Source organism: Thalassophryne amazonica, chromosome 11 (genome assembly GCF_902500255.1).
Source record: "Thalassophryne amazonica chromosome 11, fThaAma1.1, whole genome shotgun sequence".
NCBI lineage: Eukaryota > Metazoa > Chordata > Actinopteri > Batrachoidiformes > Batrachoididae > Thalassophryne > Thalassophryne amazonica.
The window spans coordinates 37,578,289-37,598,043 of record NC_047113.1 but is presented as its reverse complement, the minus strand read 5'-3'; the positions used below and the strand labels follow the sequence as shown (position 1 = coordinate 37,598,043).

General features: G+C 40.1%; 2 protein-coding genes across 3 annotated transcripts in view; both read right to left on the bottom strand.

Moving 5' to 3' along the window:
• The window catches only part of reep2 (receptor accessory protein 2), a 29,669-nt gene extending 29,354 nt beyond the window's left edge, over window positions 1-315 (bottom strand). The window contains exon 1 of the mRNA XM_034181425.1: window positions 121-315. Coding sequence (XP_034037316.1) covers window positions 121-152 — 32 coding nt within the window. The 5' untranslated portion in view covers window positions 153-315. The remainder of the gene's footprint in view (window positions 1-120) is intronic.
• An 853-nt stretch (window positions 316-1,168) lies between these two features.
• Window positions 1,169-19,755, bottom strand: part of kdm3b (lysine (K)-specific demethylase 3B) — a 79,391-nt gene continuing 60,804 nt past the window's right edge. For both annotated transcript variants that reach the window (XM_034181224.1, XM_034181225.1), the window contains 4 exons: window positions 5,797-5,936; window positions 5,053-5,229; window positions 4,745-4,879; window positions 1,169-2,065 (listed from right to left, as the gene is read on the bottom strand). In XM_034181224.1, the coding sequence (XP_034037115.1) occupies window positions 1,985-2,065; window positions 4,745-4,879; window positions 5,053-5,229; window positions 5,797-5,936 (533 nt within the window). In that variant the 3' untranslated portion in view covers window positions 1,169-1,984. The remainder of the gene's footprint in view (window positions 2,066-4,744; window positions 4,880-5,052; window positions 5,230-5,796; window positions 5,937-19,755) is intronic.

Below are 19,755 nucleotides of genomic sequence, written 5' to 3'. Positions count from 1 at the left end.
AGATTTACAAGTGTACATTTTTAAGTAATAGCAAAGCGTATGTCCGAGCAGTTGACGTCACACAGCTGATGAATGGAGGAGTTTGCTGTAGGCTAACCGTTTTATCCAGCACATACTCACACAACCAGCCTCGAAATGATCCACGAAACCATCCTGCTGAAAGGCGAGTTCTCCGCTTCTAGGAAATCTAGCTTTTTGACTAGCGGGCTACGGGACCCCCATTCCCCTCCGGGGCGGTTTGTTGGGGCAGGAGAGGCTGTCCTGAAACAGATTGCTAGCAGAACGCGTTTCGGTTTAAACTGTGTTCTGTCTCAAACACATCTGCCCTCAAAGCCCCGCCCACTCGCAGGAAACCAACACGTGATCAGAAGCGTTTTTTTGTTTGTTTTTTGACACCAGGATTTCTGCTCCAGGGGAGGATGTAGGCGGGGCAAAGAACAAGTGCATTCTTAGTAATATTGAGTAGAGAGGAATTTCCACATTCAAAATTCATGCCGCATCAGTACAGCTCAGGATGATTTAGAATGACCATATCTGTAAAATTTATGCTGTGGTACTTGTTCAGGAAACCCATATAATACAAATTAAAAAGATGAGTTTAAAATCCCCTAATGCACTTTTTGACAATAGGTCAACAGGGAATAAACTTCACCCTGTGAGGCAATCTGAGTTAATGTGCTACATCTAATTTAGATGAGATCGACCTTTGGCAATTTTTACACTGGTGCCCAGCAGGATATTGTAATCACCAGTCTCACACGTGTGCATGTGTACACAATAACTATAAACGGGTTATCAGATTTTTTTTGCCAAACGTGACAGGGTATCTCCAAATTATTTAGTTGTAAAACATTATCCATTAATAATGTGATATCAAAGATGTAATGAAATGACATTTTGTCATCTTTAACACTTCCCCTCAGGCTATCTGCACAATGGATCCTGATTGATCAGCTCATCATTTGTCATTACATGGTATAAGTGATGTCACTATTGTCCAAAAACCATTTCATACCAATAGGGTTAATGTCCGTCTTATTCATGTCACTCCTACGTCTTGAATTGTCATACAGTATTTTATAAACACTAGGTATGCACTGACCCTCTGATGCCTTTCAGAAAACTTGTTTTATATGATAAAAATTTGTCAAGTAATCATGACAAGTAGTTTTTGTACACTTTATTGTGAAAAATCAAAACAGACTGCTAAGATCAATATATATATTGATACAACGTTAATGGCCAGTAGTTCCATTCAGCTGCAATTGTGATTCTTTAACAAAGTTGAAAATCTGCAGGTCATTTAGCCCATGGGACAAAGACAGGTGACAAAAGAAGCCCTCCCACTCTGAACCATCTGGTGTAGAAAAAGAAGACTTCTTACTCTAAAACTGAAATAAGAAAACTAAAATTACAAAACTTTGGTCTGCCGCCATCCACTGGCTGCATCACAAATTCATTTTAGCCACAGACAGCAAGCAAATGACTGTTTAAAATCTGCAGTAACAAAAGATCTACAAAAACAGGTGAAACTCTACTGAAGAAAAAAATTACGGTCATCAAAATAATAAAGTTAGCGAGTACTCACATTTTGTCAGTCGCTTATATGGAAGCTGAACATCTGCTCCAAAGGCACGTCAGCTTTTACTTCCCTTACCCTCACATCTTACATATACAATGAAAACAGAACAAACACACTGACCTTAAATATAGAGTTAATAATAATAAAAAAAACAAGTTTCAGCATACTGTTACACAGCGATAAAGGAATTTCTTCATCGAAGCGCTGATTAGCCTCTCCCCATATAATCCCAACCTCAAATGTTCTTTCCCCAACATCAGATTTTCACTGCCCCAAAACCCGATACTCTTATTTTAGTACACTGCAGATTGTACAGGTCTGTGTTGGTATCCAATGTGTGTGTGCACGTAGAGAAGTGGTCTTGTGATGCGGGTCATCTGGAGACAGTTTTTAAGTGAGGGATTAAGGGCGTGCCAATTTCGGTTCGTGAGCCCTCAGAGTTCCAACAGCGTCCTTCACTGCATGATAGATGATGTTCTTAACCTGAAGAAACCAACCACAAGAATCAGTCAAAGTCAATCAAGCAACCTCCTTCACCAAAAAAATAAATAACTGAACACCTCAAGTCAGCACATGTAAAAATAATAATAAAAACATCAAGGATTCATCTCAATTTCATAAACAGCACAGAAAGACAGATCCAACAGTTCCCAGAATCGACCCACAGGGGGGCACTACCATCACCATAACTATTCTACTATATGTGTGCTTCAATTCCTCAAGCAATTGGAATAACATACGAGCTCAATACACAGTGCTGTCTCATACAACAGGTTACTGCTCCCCGTCTACGTTTTTCACAAGCCATGTAGCAATTGTAGTTAAGCAAAGTGCCACAAAATGCTTTCAGCTTGAATGTGGTGGTAGACAAAACAACACCTGATAAACGCTTCATCACTTGGTGATGGCAAAATATGAGGTAAGATTACAGACTATTCAAGAGAATACTTTTCAAACATACAACATACGTTCTCTTTTTCACGTTCAGATTTTGCATGCCGTCTCCTTGCACTCAAATACTCCCTCCTCAACCACAGATTTGCTGTTGGTCAAAACTGTACATCTGCCATATGGAGCTGCTATTATATTCTTATCGGTAGCTATTGTAGTAAATATAACAATAGTATAGGAATTCATTTCACAAGTCCTACAAGCAAACAAGTGAAGTACATTGCCCTGGGGGGTAGAAATAGATTAAAGAGGTTTTTTTTCCCCAACTTAATTTTCAATTTATTTTCATTTATATAGCGCCAAATCACAACAGAGTTGCCTCAAGGCGCTTCACACAAGTAAGTTCTAACCTTAAAACTGGTTCACATGGCAGGATTTTAAAATTATCTGTAGGTTTCCAAAACCCGAGAGACCACATACATGGAGATAAAAAAAAAAAAAAAATCATAGATCTAACAGATTTGGTCGTACAGTGTGTGGTGTTCAGCCACACGGTAAAAACACACCACACACCAGCATTCCCAGGTCAGACAATAAATCTCGCAAAATCTCTCGAGATTAAACGTGACCTCAGAATAAACAAATGGAGATACTTTGTGGACTATTTAAAACAGGGGAAAAAACAATACAAAAAGAAAAAGGCTTTCTTTAAAAGGAGTGGAGACAGCGCAACCACCGGACTTTCTGGTAAGTCAGAACAGCCGTTTTGATTTTATTTCCCGCTCCGTGCGTCCGTCACCTTGCGTTCTTATTGACTGCATGCCACATTCAGCAGGCTGTGTGCTCCTGACATCCTTCCGAACAGATCAGAGTGCTCTTAACACACCACACACGGCAGGATTATCTGATAAGATTATCTTTAGCATCATCACGATTGTTGGGGCATCCATAAGATTGTCGGAAGGGGAAGATCGGGTCCGATATCAGCCTAATTATCTTGCTGTGTGAACCAGACATTACTAATCCCCAGAGCAGCAGTGGTAAGGAAAAAGCAATAAACAATGAAACAATACTCGCTCGTAAGGAGCACCGTAAAGAAGGAAAGTGAGCGCACCCTCAAGGATAGCTTCACTGATCAGCACTATATCTGACATTCTCTTAGTTAAGATAGTTTTGGCAGGGTTGTATCACAAAAATCCAAGAGAAAGAGCAGAGAGCTGAGGAGAACTTTTGAGGACGCACAGCTTGATCATGAGCAGGAGGAATTTAAGTTGGAGCACAAGAAATCTGTGCAAGTAGCAGTGTATCGGCGTGCAAATGTACAGCTTTGAACAAGAACAGCAAATTTGTGATTGAGCAGGGACTATTTGAGTGCAATGGCAGAGGTTTGAGTGAGAGCATGCAATATTTCAATGAAAAAGAGAAAACATTATTATTATGGTGTTTTTTTTTTTTTTTTTTTACCAGTAGCACTTGCCATCAAAACTTAAAATTTAAACTTTTTCCACATCCTGCAGCAACAAGGACAACACGGAACTAGTTTTATTTTATTTATTTATTTAGGGTTTTTTTTTGGGGGGGGGGGGGGGTGAGATAGATGGGCTATTAAAGTGCAAAAGAGTAATTTAGTTTTAATCAAACATGAATAATTTGCTGTTCCGGAAAAGAATGAAGCTACAACCTCCGAAAAACTTGAAATTTTAAGCAACCACTGGAGCCAGATCTTCTTGTTTTAACAATGTTGTGCAAAAATGGCAAAATTCTGTTGCATAATTCAATTAATTAAAAAAACTGGCAGTTTTTCACTCTGTTAATGGGTGATAACCTGCCTCAACTTCCTGTTAATTGGCCCAAAAGTCTGAACAATCAAAAAGTGTTTTCACACTGCAAACAAAACAGACATTTGTTCAGTTTGATCCAGACAGAGCATCTCTTTAGGTTGGACAAAATTTTGATCCCTTGGTCGGGAACACGGACAGAGGTCATTTTCACACTTGTTATTTAGGTTCACATCCAACTGAAATTATCTCAATGTTCAGACCAAACAAGGTTGGTGTGATAGCACCCTTACCGTGGTTACAGGAACTTTTGGGTTATGTTTGGTACAACAACAGGACTTATTAATCAATATGGCAACAACAAAGTGTGCACAGAACACATTGTCATCAGTATTTTAATTAAACTCTACAGCAATTATTTCTGTACAAATGCTACATAAACTGCTGATAGTCAACAAAGGCCACTGTAGCATTCATTAGCATGAGCACTGACCTGTAACTTGTCTTCGTGGTTTGTGTGAGTAGTGGACAGATGTCTGAACTCCTGTGTTAGCCTAAAACAGTGCCTCACATGTTCAGGAGAAACAAAGTCCTCTGCCACCTTGATACAACTGTACAGGTTGTGAACCTGTGAATAAAGATAGGAAGACCAGCTCATATAAGAAAATCACACAGAACTCAAATGTCAGGGCATATATACATGGAAGACAGTTGAGATTTTTAACATAACACAAAAGTGTGTGTGTGTGTGTGTATATATATATATATATAAAAGGTTCGGTTAGTAGAACTATGTGTGACCTGGTGAGGAGCTCCTGCTGGGATAAAGACAGAATCTCCCAAGAACTGTAAAATGGACCAGCCCTGAACACCATACTCCTCATACAGCCTGCGCCGGAGCACCTGATCCAGGTACCAGCTCTGGTCATGAATGGGGTCATGGTCTGGAGGATTCTCCTGGCCCTGCTCCTCTCCCACCTGACATATGATGAACAGATATAATTGAATAATTTAAACAACAGGAATTCTCTTCATTTATCGCAATACTGCAAAGCACGCCAAGTGAATGGTATCGATACCCTAATATGTGACTACTAGTTACTTTTCAAAGCCAAGTATTTTTAATGATCCATAATGAATTTATTTCCAATACTTTAACAGCTTATCCATATTTGTACATGCGGGACTATCATTCATGGATTCTAAATTCTAAAAACTGGGGGGGGGGTTCCTCTGCTTCCATCGCCTGTGTAAATGTGTGCTCATGTAGGACTGACTTCACTTTGGTCTATGCACATAGACCAAAGTGAAGCATCAATGCATCATGCAGCATTTATGTGCATCGCAATGAATCAAGTCATTGTCACATCAACTTGACAATCAAAATTAATAATAAAAAAAAAAGATCATTTTCTTTGGATGAACAAAAGAGAAAATGGAGAAAAATCATGCCAGTCCAGCACCCCCCCCCCCCCCCCCCCAAAAAAAGAATGAATCATAAAACAATCAAATGTCATCTTGAATGTTTAACATCTGTCTGCTCACCTTGCGAAGAAGCTCTCTGATCTTCTCAGCATCTTTGGCAGCATAAATGTGCCAAAGTGCTCCAGGCTTCTCCTTTCCCTCATACACTCGTCTCTTTGTCATTTGATCCACATCACCTTCCTCGATGGTGGTCATGACCTCTAGAGAACCAAACAGCCATGAACATGAACAGGGAGGGCATCAAAAGGTCAACAACCATCTGATAAATGAGAGCATTTCACAAAGCTTTCCTTTAAATTAGGACTGAAGCCATGACTACCAATGCTAATGTCTTTGCTTCATGTTCCACTGATGACAATCAATGGAGCAAATCCCAGTTTAAAGGAAAAGAAAACCCACTGATAATTTATTGAGAGCCCATATGAAAAATTGCAGGCACATGTGATCATTTGTGTTAAGGTTAAGAGCATTTTTGTATGGCTGGTCTAAAGCCACCAGCAGGCAGCCTTGTTAGCTGCTATAACAGCGATGTGTGACGTCACATGGGCACATAGGTTCACAACTCTCTAGTGTCACCCTTCAGTATAGAAGGGGCAAAGCACGTAAGCAGCAATCAACATCGGTATCGGGTTCCGATACAGACGTAATTCGCGGACTGAAATTTCCCGATCCAACCTGCAGGATTTTGCGATACTGAAGAGAAACCTCTGTCATGCTGCCTGCTCTGTTTACTGCTGAGCAGCAGGAGAGGAGGGGGAGTGGGGGGAGGTTTCTGCGCTCAAGGCGAGCCGTTTACGGCAAATTTCCGCCCAGCTCTTGGTCTGTGTCCCAGAGCATGAATTTTCTGAAAAATGAACTGAACTGTTACTGAAAATCAGCAGCTTCACAGGCGCAGCACTCAGAGTTGCGCCTGTGAAGCTTCAGCTTACTCGGAGCTGAGGCTTCGTAGCTCGAGGCTTCGCAGCTTCACAGCCGTAGCTCAATCGGAGCACAGCTAAAGAGAACAGTCGATCAGAGATTCACTTTCTCCCCGCTGAACTGGAAAACCACCAAAATCCTTCAGTGTTTACACCCATTTACTCACGTAAGCACTGATCAATTTAGTTTATTTTACAGTTGAAAGACTTCGTATTTGCTCAGCAGGAAAACAGAGAGGGAGAGACAGAGAGAGCAAAGGAGCAGGAGGGAGGGAGAGAGAGTGAGAAAGAGAGCGAGAGGACTTGTACATCAGCGCATGTTCACCACGTGTGGCTTTCCGTGTTCATACTACATCACAGCAGCGCCACAAGCAATTAGGGTTGTTTTATGAATGGCTAAAATTGTGTCAATGACGGATTTATGAAATCGTCAAGTTCTGCTTAAATGCCGACTTTCGAGACGCATATTTCAGTTGTAAGAGCTCCTTATTTTCATTGATCAGTCATTAGTTTGTAGCACAGTCTATCTTTCCAGCTGTATTTTATCAGTGGGTTTTCTTTTCCTTTAAGAATATTTTGGACTATTTCCAATTTTTTTTAAAACACACAGTCTTAAAATAGCCAAGTTAACAACCTGTAAATTAAATACTATTTAGAGAAAAAAAAAGCAGCCATAGTTCTCAAATGGTGGGATACCACCAATAGTGGGTCACAGGTCCTTTTCAAGATGTAGAACTGTGAATACAATACATATAAACATAGACAAATGTTCACTGTGATTTTGAAGTTGCCCAAAAGGAATATTTATTGCTCTTTCCTGTCCCATTTCTTGTCCACACCAACACACCAAGCGACTGAGTTGTTAACTCCCATTTGACCCCCCACCGAAAGGAAAAAAAAAAAAAAAACTGAGAAAAAGAGGAACTGTGTCTAAGTGAACAGTTAATTTGCCAGATGTAACATAATCATGGTCAAGCTATGAGGCTAGCTGCTATGAGGCCTATTAAAATAGCTAGGGTTTGAACAACTACATGCAATTTAGAGCAATTCTACAGATGAATTACATGTGGCCAAGCAGTTAAGTGCACTTATTTCCACTCTGGAAGGCTCCCAATTCAAGCCCACCATTGCCCATTCTCCAATACGTGTTTGCATCAGGAAGGGCATTCAACCAGAACTTGTGGCAAATCAACATACAGATCCACCTCAGATCTGCTGTGGCAACCCAAAGTGAAAACAAGGGAGCAGCCAAAGGGACCTACTGATATTTATATTTTTAATGTGATCCAAGCTGACTAATTAGCCAATTGCAGAAGAATCAACCAACTATTTTGATCACCAGTTAATCAGTTAAAGGGACCATACTCGTCTTATTGATCACAGAGCTCATTAATGGAAAGAATTTTCAAAACCACAAAACTCAAATGGAGAAATTTTATTTGTTTTACCTTGATCACCCTGGCTTCAGTTCAATCTGGTACTTAAAATTAAATTCCTGAAACTTGCAGTGGTCTTGAGGGAGATCGTTCATTTTAGGCAACAATGAGACTGCCCATTGATCTTTTTCCCTAAACTATCCAGTTTAGCATTTATCTGCAATGCAAAGCATGACAAAAGAGACATTTTCCTGGTGATGCCACAGAACTGTGTCATTTCTACCACATGACTTCAATCAGACAGTTTCTCAATCTGCTGTCATTATGTTGGAAAGTTGAATAGAAAAGATAAATGTTTATCAAACATGCTTTCCGTCAAATAAATAATGAATCAATTTCAACAGCAAATAAAATTTTAAAGTGTTAAACTTTCAGGGACTAAAACTTCACCCACAATAAGTGCCTTTCCATCATAGGAACTAGTGCCTGATTTAAAAAGGTTTTCTCCACCAGAGAAAGCAGGGAAAAATGACAATGATTTATCAAGGAGCCTTTTTTTGCTGCACATCTGCATGGCCTCTGGGTAATGTACAGAAAAGTATTATGGGAAATCAAAACACACAGAAGCTTTTCAACAAGTCAAAGTAGAGTCTCCTGCCTCTGTACTGAAGTCTGTATGGCATTCACCAACAAAGGCCAAATCACAATCATGCTACATTTGTGATATGTAGCTTAATATTAATGCACATTTAAGATGAAAACATTGGATGCAACATATGCATTAAAACCAGGAGTGGCATTTCAGTGGTTTTCTCTTTAGGGCCAGATATGATATGAACAAGGTGTCATCATTTTCAAGACATGTGACTGATAAAATGCAAAATAAAAATGCACCAAAAAAAAAGAAAAAGCCAGGGAAAAATAACAAAAAAAAACAGATGCATCTGATATCCTGACTGAAAGAAGACTACAAAAATAAAATGAAAACTGAGGCCAGTTATGCCAGTGCCCCAAGTGTTGCACCATGACAAGACAATTAAAAATAAATTATTTTATATTGACACACACATATATATATATATATATATATATATATATATATATATATATATACACACACATACACACAGTAGTGTTAAGAATAATAGTAGTGCTATGTGGCTAAAAAGATTAATCCAGGTTTGAGTATATTTCTTATTATTACATGGGAAACAAGGTACCAGTAGATTCAGCAGATTCTCACAAATCCAACAAGACCATTCATGATATGCACACTCTTAAGGCTATGAAATTGGACTGTTAGTAAAAAAAAAAAAAGTAGAAAAGGGGGTGTTCACAATAATAGTAGTGTGGCATTCAGTCAGTGAGTTCGTCAATTTTTTGGAACAAACAGGTGTGATTCAGGTGTCCCCTATTTAAGGATGAAGCCAGCACCTGTTGAACATGCTTTTCTCTTTGAAAGCCTGAGGAAAATGGGACGTTCAAGACATTGTTCAGAAGAACAGAGTAGTTTGATTAAAAGGTTGAGTACTAACACAACAAAATAACACAACATAGCGGTTTCCCCAATGTTGTTCAGCTCTGCACAGTGCAATAGTGAAGTGTGGCACTCATGAGAATTTATTACTTTTGGTAAAAAATAATCTATAACAAGCACAGAAACAAACACCATCCATAGACTGTTGGACAGAGCCTGCATGACTTCAACCACTGGCTTTCTATAGACCTATTGCATTCACGTGACCCAGCCACTCCCAAGTTACTATGTTGCCGGCCATGCGCAGTGCTTCCAGGATTTACATGAGAAACAACATACGTACTGCGAAGTGTGGGACAAGCTTAGAGATGAACTCATCATGTCTGAACCCGATAGTGGAGTACACGATCATACCAGGCATCTTTCTGGTGCTGAATTACAGCGGTACAAGGACAAAAATGGCTGTTTTGGGTGCTTGTGACCCATACACAGCAACGGGCGTGATGTTTTCTTTGTTGACTGCACCTGGAGTGACACTGCTGGCCTTGGAGTTCAGCAACATCATGGTGTACCTCATGGAGAAACTGGACAACTACAAGTTCTTCAAAGCAGGGGTGGGTGAATAATGCAAATATTTGGAACCTTCTCTCCAAGAAGCTGGATGTTATCACCGCCAGTGTGAGTACACTCGGGCTCTCATGCTAAGGTCTTAAAAAGGTGTGCGAGGGAAAATGCCTGAACACACCCCCCTCACGAGTCCAAAGCACAAGCTAACAGCTAACCTCAGTTTGGGTGTTTGTTATTAATACATAGTTTTGGGGACTGTGCTGTGGTATTTCCTCAGTACTCGTGCATTAAGCTGAAATACCGGCAGCTGTTAAAGTTGCTAACACTGTTAGCATACAATATTAAATAAGACGAGTTTAACTCTGTATGAATATTACAACAGGAATGTCTTAGATAATCTGTTAGGATGTTTTACCGCACAGCAAAACAGATTATTCCAGGTGTTTGTAATAAAATACTCCAGACACAAAATCAAGTGGCTCCATTTCGGTCAGAGATTACGAGAGGACTCGTTGATGGACATAGCTGCCGTCAGTCAAAGCAACCAAGCCCACAACAAAACAGAATTTTATTAATTAAAACTTCTTAAACAAAGAAGTCAGAAAAAAATTCACCCCCATACAGTTATCATGGAGGTGGAAACTATCTACAGAGACCAAAACCCTTTTTAGTACCAGGCTGTAAACATGTTTATTTCTAATCTCAATCAATCAATCAATCAATTTTTTTATATAGCGCCAAATCACAACAAACAGTTGCCCCAAGGCGCTTTATATTGTAAGGCAAGGCCATACAATAATTATGTAAAACCCCAACGGTCAAAACGACCCCCTGTGAGCAAGCACTTGGCTACAGTGGGAAGGAAAAACTCCCTTTTAACAGGAAGAAACCTCCAGCAGAACCAGGCTCAGGGAGGGGCAGTCTTCTGCTGGGACTGGTTGGGGCTGAGGGAGAGAACCAGGAAAAAGACATGCTGTGGAGGGGAGCAGAGATCGATCACTAATGATTAAATGCAGAGTGGTGCATACAGAGCAAAAAGAGAAAGAAACAGTGCATCATGGGAACCCCCCAGCAGTCTACATCTATAGCAGCATAACTAAGGGATGGTTCAGGGTCACCTGATCCAGCCCTAACTATAAGCTTTAGCAAAAAGGAAAGTTTTAAGCCTAATCTTAAAAGTAGAGAGGGTGTCTGTCTCCCTGATCTGAATTGGGAGCTGGTTCCACAGGAGAGGAGCCTGAAAGCTGAAGGCTCTGCCTCCCATTCTACTCTTACAAACCCTAGGAACTACAAGTAAGCCTGCAGTCTGAGAGCGAAGCGCTCTATTGGGGTGATATGGTACTACGAGGTCCCTAAGATAAGATGGGACCTGATTATTCAAAACCTTATAATTAAGAAGAAGAATTTTAAATTCTATTCTAGAATTAACAGGAAGCCAATGAAGAGAGGCCAATATGGGTGAGATATGCTCTCTCCTTCTAGTCCCCGTCAGTACTCTAGCTGCAGCATTTTGAATTAACTGAAGGCTTTTTTAGGGAACTTTTAGGACAACCTGATAATAATGAATTACAATAGTCCAGCCTAGAGGAAATAAATGCATGAATTAGTTTTTCAGCATCACTCTGAGACAAGACCTTTCTGATTTTAGAGATATTGCGTAAATGCAAAAAAGCAGTCCTACATATTTGTTTAATATGCACTTTGAATGACATATCCTGATCAAAAATGACTCCAAGATTTCTCACAGTATTACTAGAGGTCAGGGTAATGCCATCCACAGTAAGGATCTGGTTAGACACCATGTTTCTAAGATTTGTGGGGCCAAGTACAATAACTTCAGTTTTATCTGAGTTTAAAAGCAGGAAATTAGAGGTCATCCATGTCTTTATGTCTGTAAGACAATCCTGCAGTTTAGCTAATTGGTGTGTGTCCTCTGGCTTCATGGATAGATAAAGCTGGGTATCATCTGCGTAACAATGAAAATTTAAGCAATACCGTCTAATAATACTGCCTAAGGGAAGCATGTATAAAGTGAATAAAATTGGTCCTAGCACAGAACCTTGTGGAACTCCATAATTAACTTTAGTCTGTGAAGAAGATTCCCCATTTACATGAACAAATTGTAATCTATTAGACAAATATGATTCAAACCACCGCAGCGCAGTGCCTTTAATACCTATGGCATGCTCTAATCTCTGTAATAAAATTTTATGGTCAACAGTATCAAAAGCAGCACTGAGGTCTAACAGAACAAGCACAGAGATGAGTCCACTGTCCGAGGCCATAAGAAGATCATTTGTAACCTTCACTAATGCTGTTTCTGTACTATGATGAATTCTAAAACCTGACTCAAACTCTTCAAATAGACCATTCCTCTGCAGATGATCAGTTAGCTGTTTTACAACTACCCTTTCAAGAATTTTTGAGAGAAAAGGAAGGTTGGAGATTGGCCTATAATTAGCTAAGATAGCTGGGTCAAGTGATGGCTTTTTAAGTAATGGTTTAATTACTGCCACCTTAAAAGCCTGTGGTACATAGCCAACTAACAAAGATAGATTGATCATATTTAAGATCGAAGCATTAAATAATGGTAGGGCTTCCTTGAGCAGCCTGGTAGGAATGGGTCTAATAAACATGTTGATGGTTTGGATGAAGTAACTAATGAAAATAACTCAGACAGAACAATCTTTGGGATGGTTATGAGTAATTTTTTCTCTAATAGTTAAAATTTTGTTAGCAAAGAAAGTCATGAAGTCATTACTAGTTAAAGTTAATGGAATACTCAGCTCAATAGAGCTCTGACTCTTTGTCAGCCTGGCTACAGTGCTGAAAAGAAACCTGGGGTTGTTCTTATTTTCTTCAATTAGTGATGAGTAGAAAGATGTCCTAGCTTTACGGAGGGCTTTTTTATAGAGCAACAGTCTCTTTTTCCAGGCTAAGTGAAGATCTTCTAAATTAGTGAGACGCCATTTCCTCTCCAACTTACGGGTTATCTGCTTTAAGCTACGAGTTTGTGAGTTATACCACGGAGTCAGGCACTTCTGATTTAAAGCTCTCTTTTTTAGAGGAGCTACAGCATCCAAAGTTGTCTTCAATGAGGATGTAAAACTATTGACGAGATACTCTATCTCACTTACAGAGTTTAGGTAGCTACCCTGCACTGTGTTGGTATATGGCATTAGAGAACATAAAGAAGGAATCATATCCTTAAACCTAGTTACAGCGCTTTCTGAAAGACTTCTAGTGTAATGAAACTTATTCCCCACTGCTGGGTAGTCCATCAGAGTAAATGTAAATGTTATTAAGAAATGATCAGACAGAAGGGAGTTTTCAGGGAATACTGTTAAGTCTTCTATTTCCATACCATAAGTCAGAACAAGATCTAAGATATGATTAAAGTGGTGGGTGGACTCATTTACTTTTTGAGCAAAGCCAATAGAGTCTAATAATAGATTAAATGCAGTGTTAAGGCTGTCATTCTCAGCATCTGTGTGGATGTTAAAATCGCCCACTATAATTATCTTATCTGAGCTAAGCACTAAGTCAGACAAAAGGTCTGAAAATTCACAGAGAAACTCACAGTAACGACCAGGTGGACGATAGATAATAACAAATAAAACTGGTTTTTGGGACTTCCAATTTGGATGGACAAGACTAAGAGTCAAGCTTTCAAATGAATTAAAGCTCTGTCTGGGTTTTTGATTAATTAATAAGCTGGAATGGAAGATTGCTGCTAATCCTCCGCCCCGGCCCGTGCTACGAGCATTCTGACAGTTAGTGTGACTCGGGGTGTTGACTCATTTAAACTAACATATTCATCCTGCTGTAACCAGGTTTCTGTAAGGCAGAATAAATCAATATGTTGATCAATTATTATATCATTTACCAACAGGACTTAGAAGAGAGAGACCTAATGTTTAATAGACCACATTTAACTGTTTTAGTCTGTGGTGCAGTTGAAGGTGCTATATTATTTTTTCTTTTGAATTTTATGCTTAAATAGATTTTTGCTGGTTATTGGTAGTCTGGGAGCAGGCACCGTCTCTACGGGGATGGGGTAATGAGGGGATGGCAGGGGGAGAGAAGCTGCAGAGAGGTGTGTAAGACTACAACTCTGCTTCCTGGTCCCAACCCTGGATAGTCACGGTTTGGAGGATTTAAGAAAATTGGCCAGATTTCTATATTCAACATAAATATAAACGCAACACTTTTGGTTTTGCTCCCATTTTGTATGAGATGAACTCAAAGATCTAAAACTTTTTCCACATACACAATATCACCATTTCCCTCAAATATTGTTCACAAACCAGTCGAAATCTGTGATAATGAGCACTTCTCCTTTGCTGAGATAATCCATCCCACCTCACAGGTGTGCCATATCAGGATGCTGATTAGACACCATGATTAGTGCACAGGTGTGCCTTAGACTGCCCACAATAAAAGGCCACTCTGAAAGGTGCAGTTTTGTTTTATTGGGGGGGGGATACCAGTCAGTATCTGGTGTGACCACCATTTTCCTCATGCAGTGCAACACATCTCCTTCGCATCATCCGTGAAGAGAACACCTCTCCAACGTGCCAAACGCCAGCGAATGTGAGTATTTGCCCACTCAAGTCGGTTACGACGACGAACTGGAGTCAGGTCGAGACCCCGATGAGGACGACGAGCATGCAGATGAGCTTCCCTGAGACGGTTTCTGACAGTTTGTGCAAAAATTCTTTGGTTATGCAAAGCGATTGTTCCAGCAGCTGTCGGAGTGGCTGGTCTCAGACGATCTTGGAGGTGAACATGCTGAATGTGGAGGTCCTGGGCTGGTGTGGTTACACGTGGTCTGCGGTTGTGAGGCTGGTTGGATGTACTGCCAAATTCTCTGAAACGACTTTGGAGACGGCTTATGGTAGAGAAATGAACATTCAATACACGAGCAACAGCTCTGGTTGACATTCCTGCTGTCAGCATGCCAATTGCACGCTCCCTCAAATCTTGCGACATCTGTGGCATTGTGCTGTGTGATAAAACTGCACCTTTCAGAGTGGCCTTTTATTGTGGGCAGTCTAAGGCACACCTGTGCACTAATCATGGTGTCTAATCAGCATCCTGATATGGCACACCTGTGAGGTGGGATGGATTATCTCAGCAAAGGAGAAGTGCTCATTATCACAGATTTAGACTGGTTTGTGAACAATATTTGAGAGAAATGGTGATATTGTGTATGTGGAAAAAGTTTTAGATCTTTGAGTTCATCTCATACAAAATGGGAGCAAAACCAAAAGTGTTGCGTTTATATTTTTGTTGAGTGTAGAAATGAGAGCTGCTCCATCCAAAGTGGGATGGATGCCGTCTCTCCTAACAAGACCAGGTTTTCCCCAGAAGCTTTGCCAATTATCTATGAAGCCCACCTCATTTTTTGGACACCACTCAGACAGCCAGCAATTCAAGGAGAACATGCGGCTAAACATGTCACTCCCGGTCCGATTGGGGAGGGGCCCAGAGAAAACTACAGAGTCCGACATTGTTTTTGCAAAGTTACACACCGATTTAATGTTAATTTTAGTGACCTCCGATTGGCGTAACCGGGTGTCATTACTGCCGACGTGAATTACAATCTTACCAAATTTATGCTTAGCCTTAGCCAGCAGTTTCAAATTTCCTTCGATGTCGCCTGCTCTGGCCCCCGGAAGACAATTGACTATGGTTGCTGGTGTCGCTAACTTCACATTTCTCAAAACAGAGTCGCCAATAACCAGAGTTTGATCCTCGGCGGGTGTGTCGTTGAGTGGGGAAAAACGGTTGGAGATGTGAACGGGTTGGCGGTGTACACGGGGCTTCTGTTTAGGGCTACGCTTCCTCCTCACAGTCACCCAGTCGGCCTGCTTTCCCGGCTGCTCGGGATCTGCCAGGGGGGAACTAACGGCGGCTAAGCTACCTTGGTCCGCACCGACTACAGGGGCCTGGCTAGCTGTAGAATTTTCCAATCTTAAGTTGAATGTTTAAAAATGGGCTTCTACGGGAATGGTTACAATAAATCAATTTTCCTATCTTCACTTTTTTAAACGCTCCTCAACAAAAGTCACAAAGGGGTCTACAACCTACAGGGTCTATCTAGATTTTAAAAGATTAGCTCCCCGCTCCCAATCCCACCCCCAAAACAAACACACTAAACACATTTGGTGTAAAACAGGCTTCAGTGCAGCCACTTGGTCCCTGCAACAGGCCCATCACAGCCTTATTATGGCTACTCATAATGTTAAGATGCAGTTATTAATCTGTGTTCATCTTTTCTGACAGAGAAATTATAAAAACATTGACTTGATTGAACACTGCTCTTCTGTTATGGGATTTTGATCCGCTTGATAACTATTTATACAAAACAACTACTTTATTTATAGTTGTTCGCTCAATATTTAATTTTGTTTCACTGACATACATAAGAGCAGACCAATGAGAAAGACCAAGCTTGTTTCAGCCTGGTACAAACAAGCAATGTTAAATAAAGAGCTTTGTTTCACTTCGGTAAATGCAAAAACAGCAGTCAGGCCATAGTTCCTTCAGTGGAAAGGTAGGTATATGTTATGATAGATTACCCCTCTTAGGACCAGTTCTACTATGTCCAAGGTGAGCAGAATGAACCAAAATAATTGGTATCAAGGAAGGTTTGGTTTTCATGTTTTTCTATTCTATATTTTGGGCCCAGCATCAAAATGACCAGTATGGCAAGTCTAGGTCACTGACTGACTTGCTTAATTGAAAAAATAAATAAATAAAAAAAACTAATTATTAAAAGATGCATCACAAAGAACATAATGATTAGTTTTGACTTGTGACTGGACCAGTTGAGAACCACTCAAAGGACAAGCGACACACTGCACAATCACATCTACTGGCACAGCGTTCACATTTACAACCAGAAACAGTGAACACAGAATACATGTGACTGCTTACAGAACAGATTTATGTCTAATTTCAAGATATAATAAATGGGAACTAAAATTCAGGAAGGTCTTAGTGGTTATTCATGTCTGACCTTAACCCTCATCTCGCTCAATGCTACTTAACAAAAAATACATTTCCATTAGTAACTAACCATGTGCATTTTAAATCTGTAAATAATGTAATATGGTGGTCAATGTACCTGTATTCACACTACATTATCTGATCGCTTGAATAAATTAACAAAAACCTTTCTACATAACTAAATATTTGTTGTGGTGTGTGTGTTTAAAATAAAATATTGTGATGAATGACGGGAACAGAGATGGCCATTCTACAGTGTATCCAGAAAGTACTGACAGCGCTTCACTTTGTCCATATTTTGTTATGTGTTTTTTCTTATGTGTCTTATTCAAAAATTCACTTTTCCCCTCAAAATTGTACTCACAACATCCCATAATGACAACATGAAAAAAGTGGGGTTTTTTTTGGGGGGGGGGGGGGTGCTTGCTAACCAAAAAGTTAGTTTTGATAACAGCTAATCAGTTAACTGAAACGTTATCTTTTATAAAGCTGAACCGATAAACCACCCAAAATTTTATCGGAAGCTACAGCTAACCAGTAACTTTCAGTATTGTCTCCGGTACACTCTCAACTACTAACAAGCTGATTTTGAGTTTTAACACCACGATCACAAACCCAAACAATGAGTCACCACTTCTGTCTTTGTGCGTCCTGCTCAATGCTGGAAGCTCCTGTTTGCTACATATTTTGCAACAGTGAAGCAGTAGAGATGCGCTAAGCTCAAATCTACCCCAGCAAAAGGGGCCTGACCACCAGGTTGCCACAAAAAATAAATAAATCAATAAACAAAAGTCATTATTTCTTAACAGCATACAGCAATCCCGTCGCAAGGCAGAGATCTTGGAAAATAAAGCAGTTTTGACTTACGGTTTTGAGTTATAAATCATATTAATCCGGATAGAATAACTCCATTAATGACAATTCTGTCATTTGTACAAAGTTTTAATTTTAAATAATGCACTAATTCTGAAGCTTTGAAACAAACACACACAGATGCCAAAGGGATTATGGGTAAAATGAGCCTCCGTTAAGAGTGATTGGTTGACTCATTCATTCTATGTAAAAACCAACACATTATTGTGATGTGTGTGTGTTGGTGTTTACATATAATGTGCTTTTGTAAAATATGCCATTTTTTCATATGTAAAAAAAAAAAAAGCCATTTGCAAAAGCCAAAGGTCAAGTTGTGATTAGACAACCGTCTGATGTAACTGGGGCCACAATGCATAGAACACTGCCATCTACTGGCACCCAGATACTCAAACCCTAACCCATAATCCTTTACATGCCAGAGAGTTGCTGCAGTTTAAACAGTACAGAGAGAATCCACATGACGGCAATTGTAAATGAACATTATACAACCAAAATGTACATTTTTATTTCTTTTCATCAGCTGCAGCAAGAGGCTGCAACAACTCTCTGGTGTGCAAAGGATTATGGAATATCTCAATACTTAGGGCAAATACTGCTTGAATATGATGCACCTATCTTGGGGCAGTTAGGGTTAGGGTTAGAGCTGTCCTGAAGCCACTCCTTTGATATCTTGGCTGTGTGCTGCAGGCCATTGTCCTGCTGAAAGATGAACTGTCACCCCAGTCTTGGGGTCAAGAGCGCTCTGAAGCAGGTTTTCATGTAGGATGTCTCTGTACTTTGCTGCATTCATTTTTCACTCAATCCTGACTAGTCTCCCAGTTCCTGCCACTGAGGAACATCCCCACAGCATGAAGCTGCCACCACCATGCTTCACTGTAGGGATGATGCCTGGTTTCCCCCAAACATGACTCCAAAGAGTTCAATCTTTGCCGCCTCAGACCACAGAATTTTGTTTCTCATGGTCCGAGAGTCCTTCAGGTGCCTTTTGGCAAACTCCAGGTGGGATGCCGTGTGCCTTTTACTTGAAAGTGTCTTCCGTCTGGCCACTCTATCATACAGGCCTAATTGGTGGATTGCTGCAGAGATGGTTGTCCTTCTGGAAGGTTCTCCTCTCTCCACAGAGGAATGCAGGAGCTTTGACAGAGTGACCATCGAGTTCTTGGTCACCTCCCTGATCACTCAGTTTAGACGGGGAGCCAGCTCTAGAAAGAGTCCTGTTGGATCTGAACTTCTTCCACTTATGGATGACAGAGGTAACTGCGCTCATTGGGGCCTTCAAAGCAGCAGAAATGTTTCTGTGCCCTTCCCCAGATTTGTGCCTCAAGACAATCCTGTCTCAGAGGTCTACAGACAATTCCTTTGGCTTCAAGCTTGGTTTATGCTCTGACATGCACTGTCAGCTGTGGGACCTTATATGTAGACAGATGTGTGCCTTTCTAAATTATGTCCAATCAACTGATTTTACCCCAGGTGGACTCCAATTAAGCTGTATAAACACCTTAAGGATGCTTAGTAGAAACAGGATACACCGGAGCTCAATTTTGTGTCTCACAGCAAAGGCTGTGAATACTTATTTTAGTTATTCCTTAGTTTAATAAATTATTTTAATAAATTTGCATATATATATATATATATATATATATATATATATATATATATGTATTTTTTTTTTTACATTATCGTTATGGGGTATCGTGTGTCAAATTCTGAGGAAAAAAATTGACTTTCATGCATTTTGGAATAAGGCTGTAACATAAAATGTGGAAAAAGTGAAGTGCTGTGAATACTTTCCAGA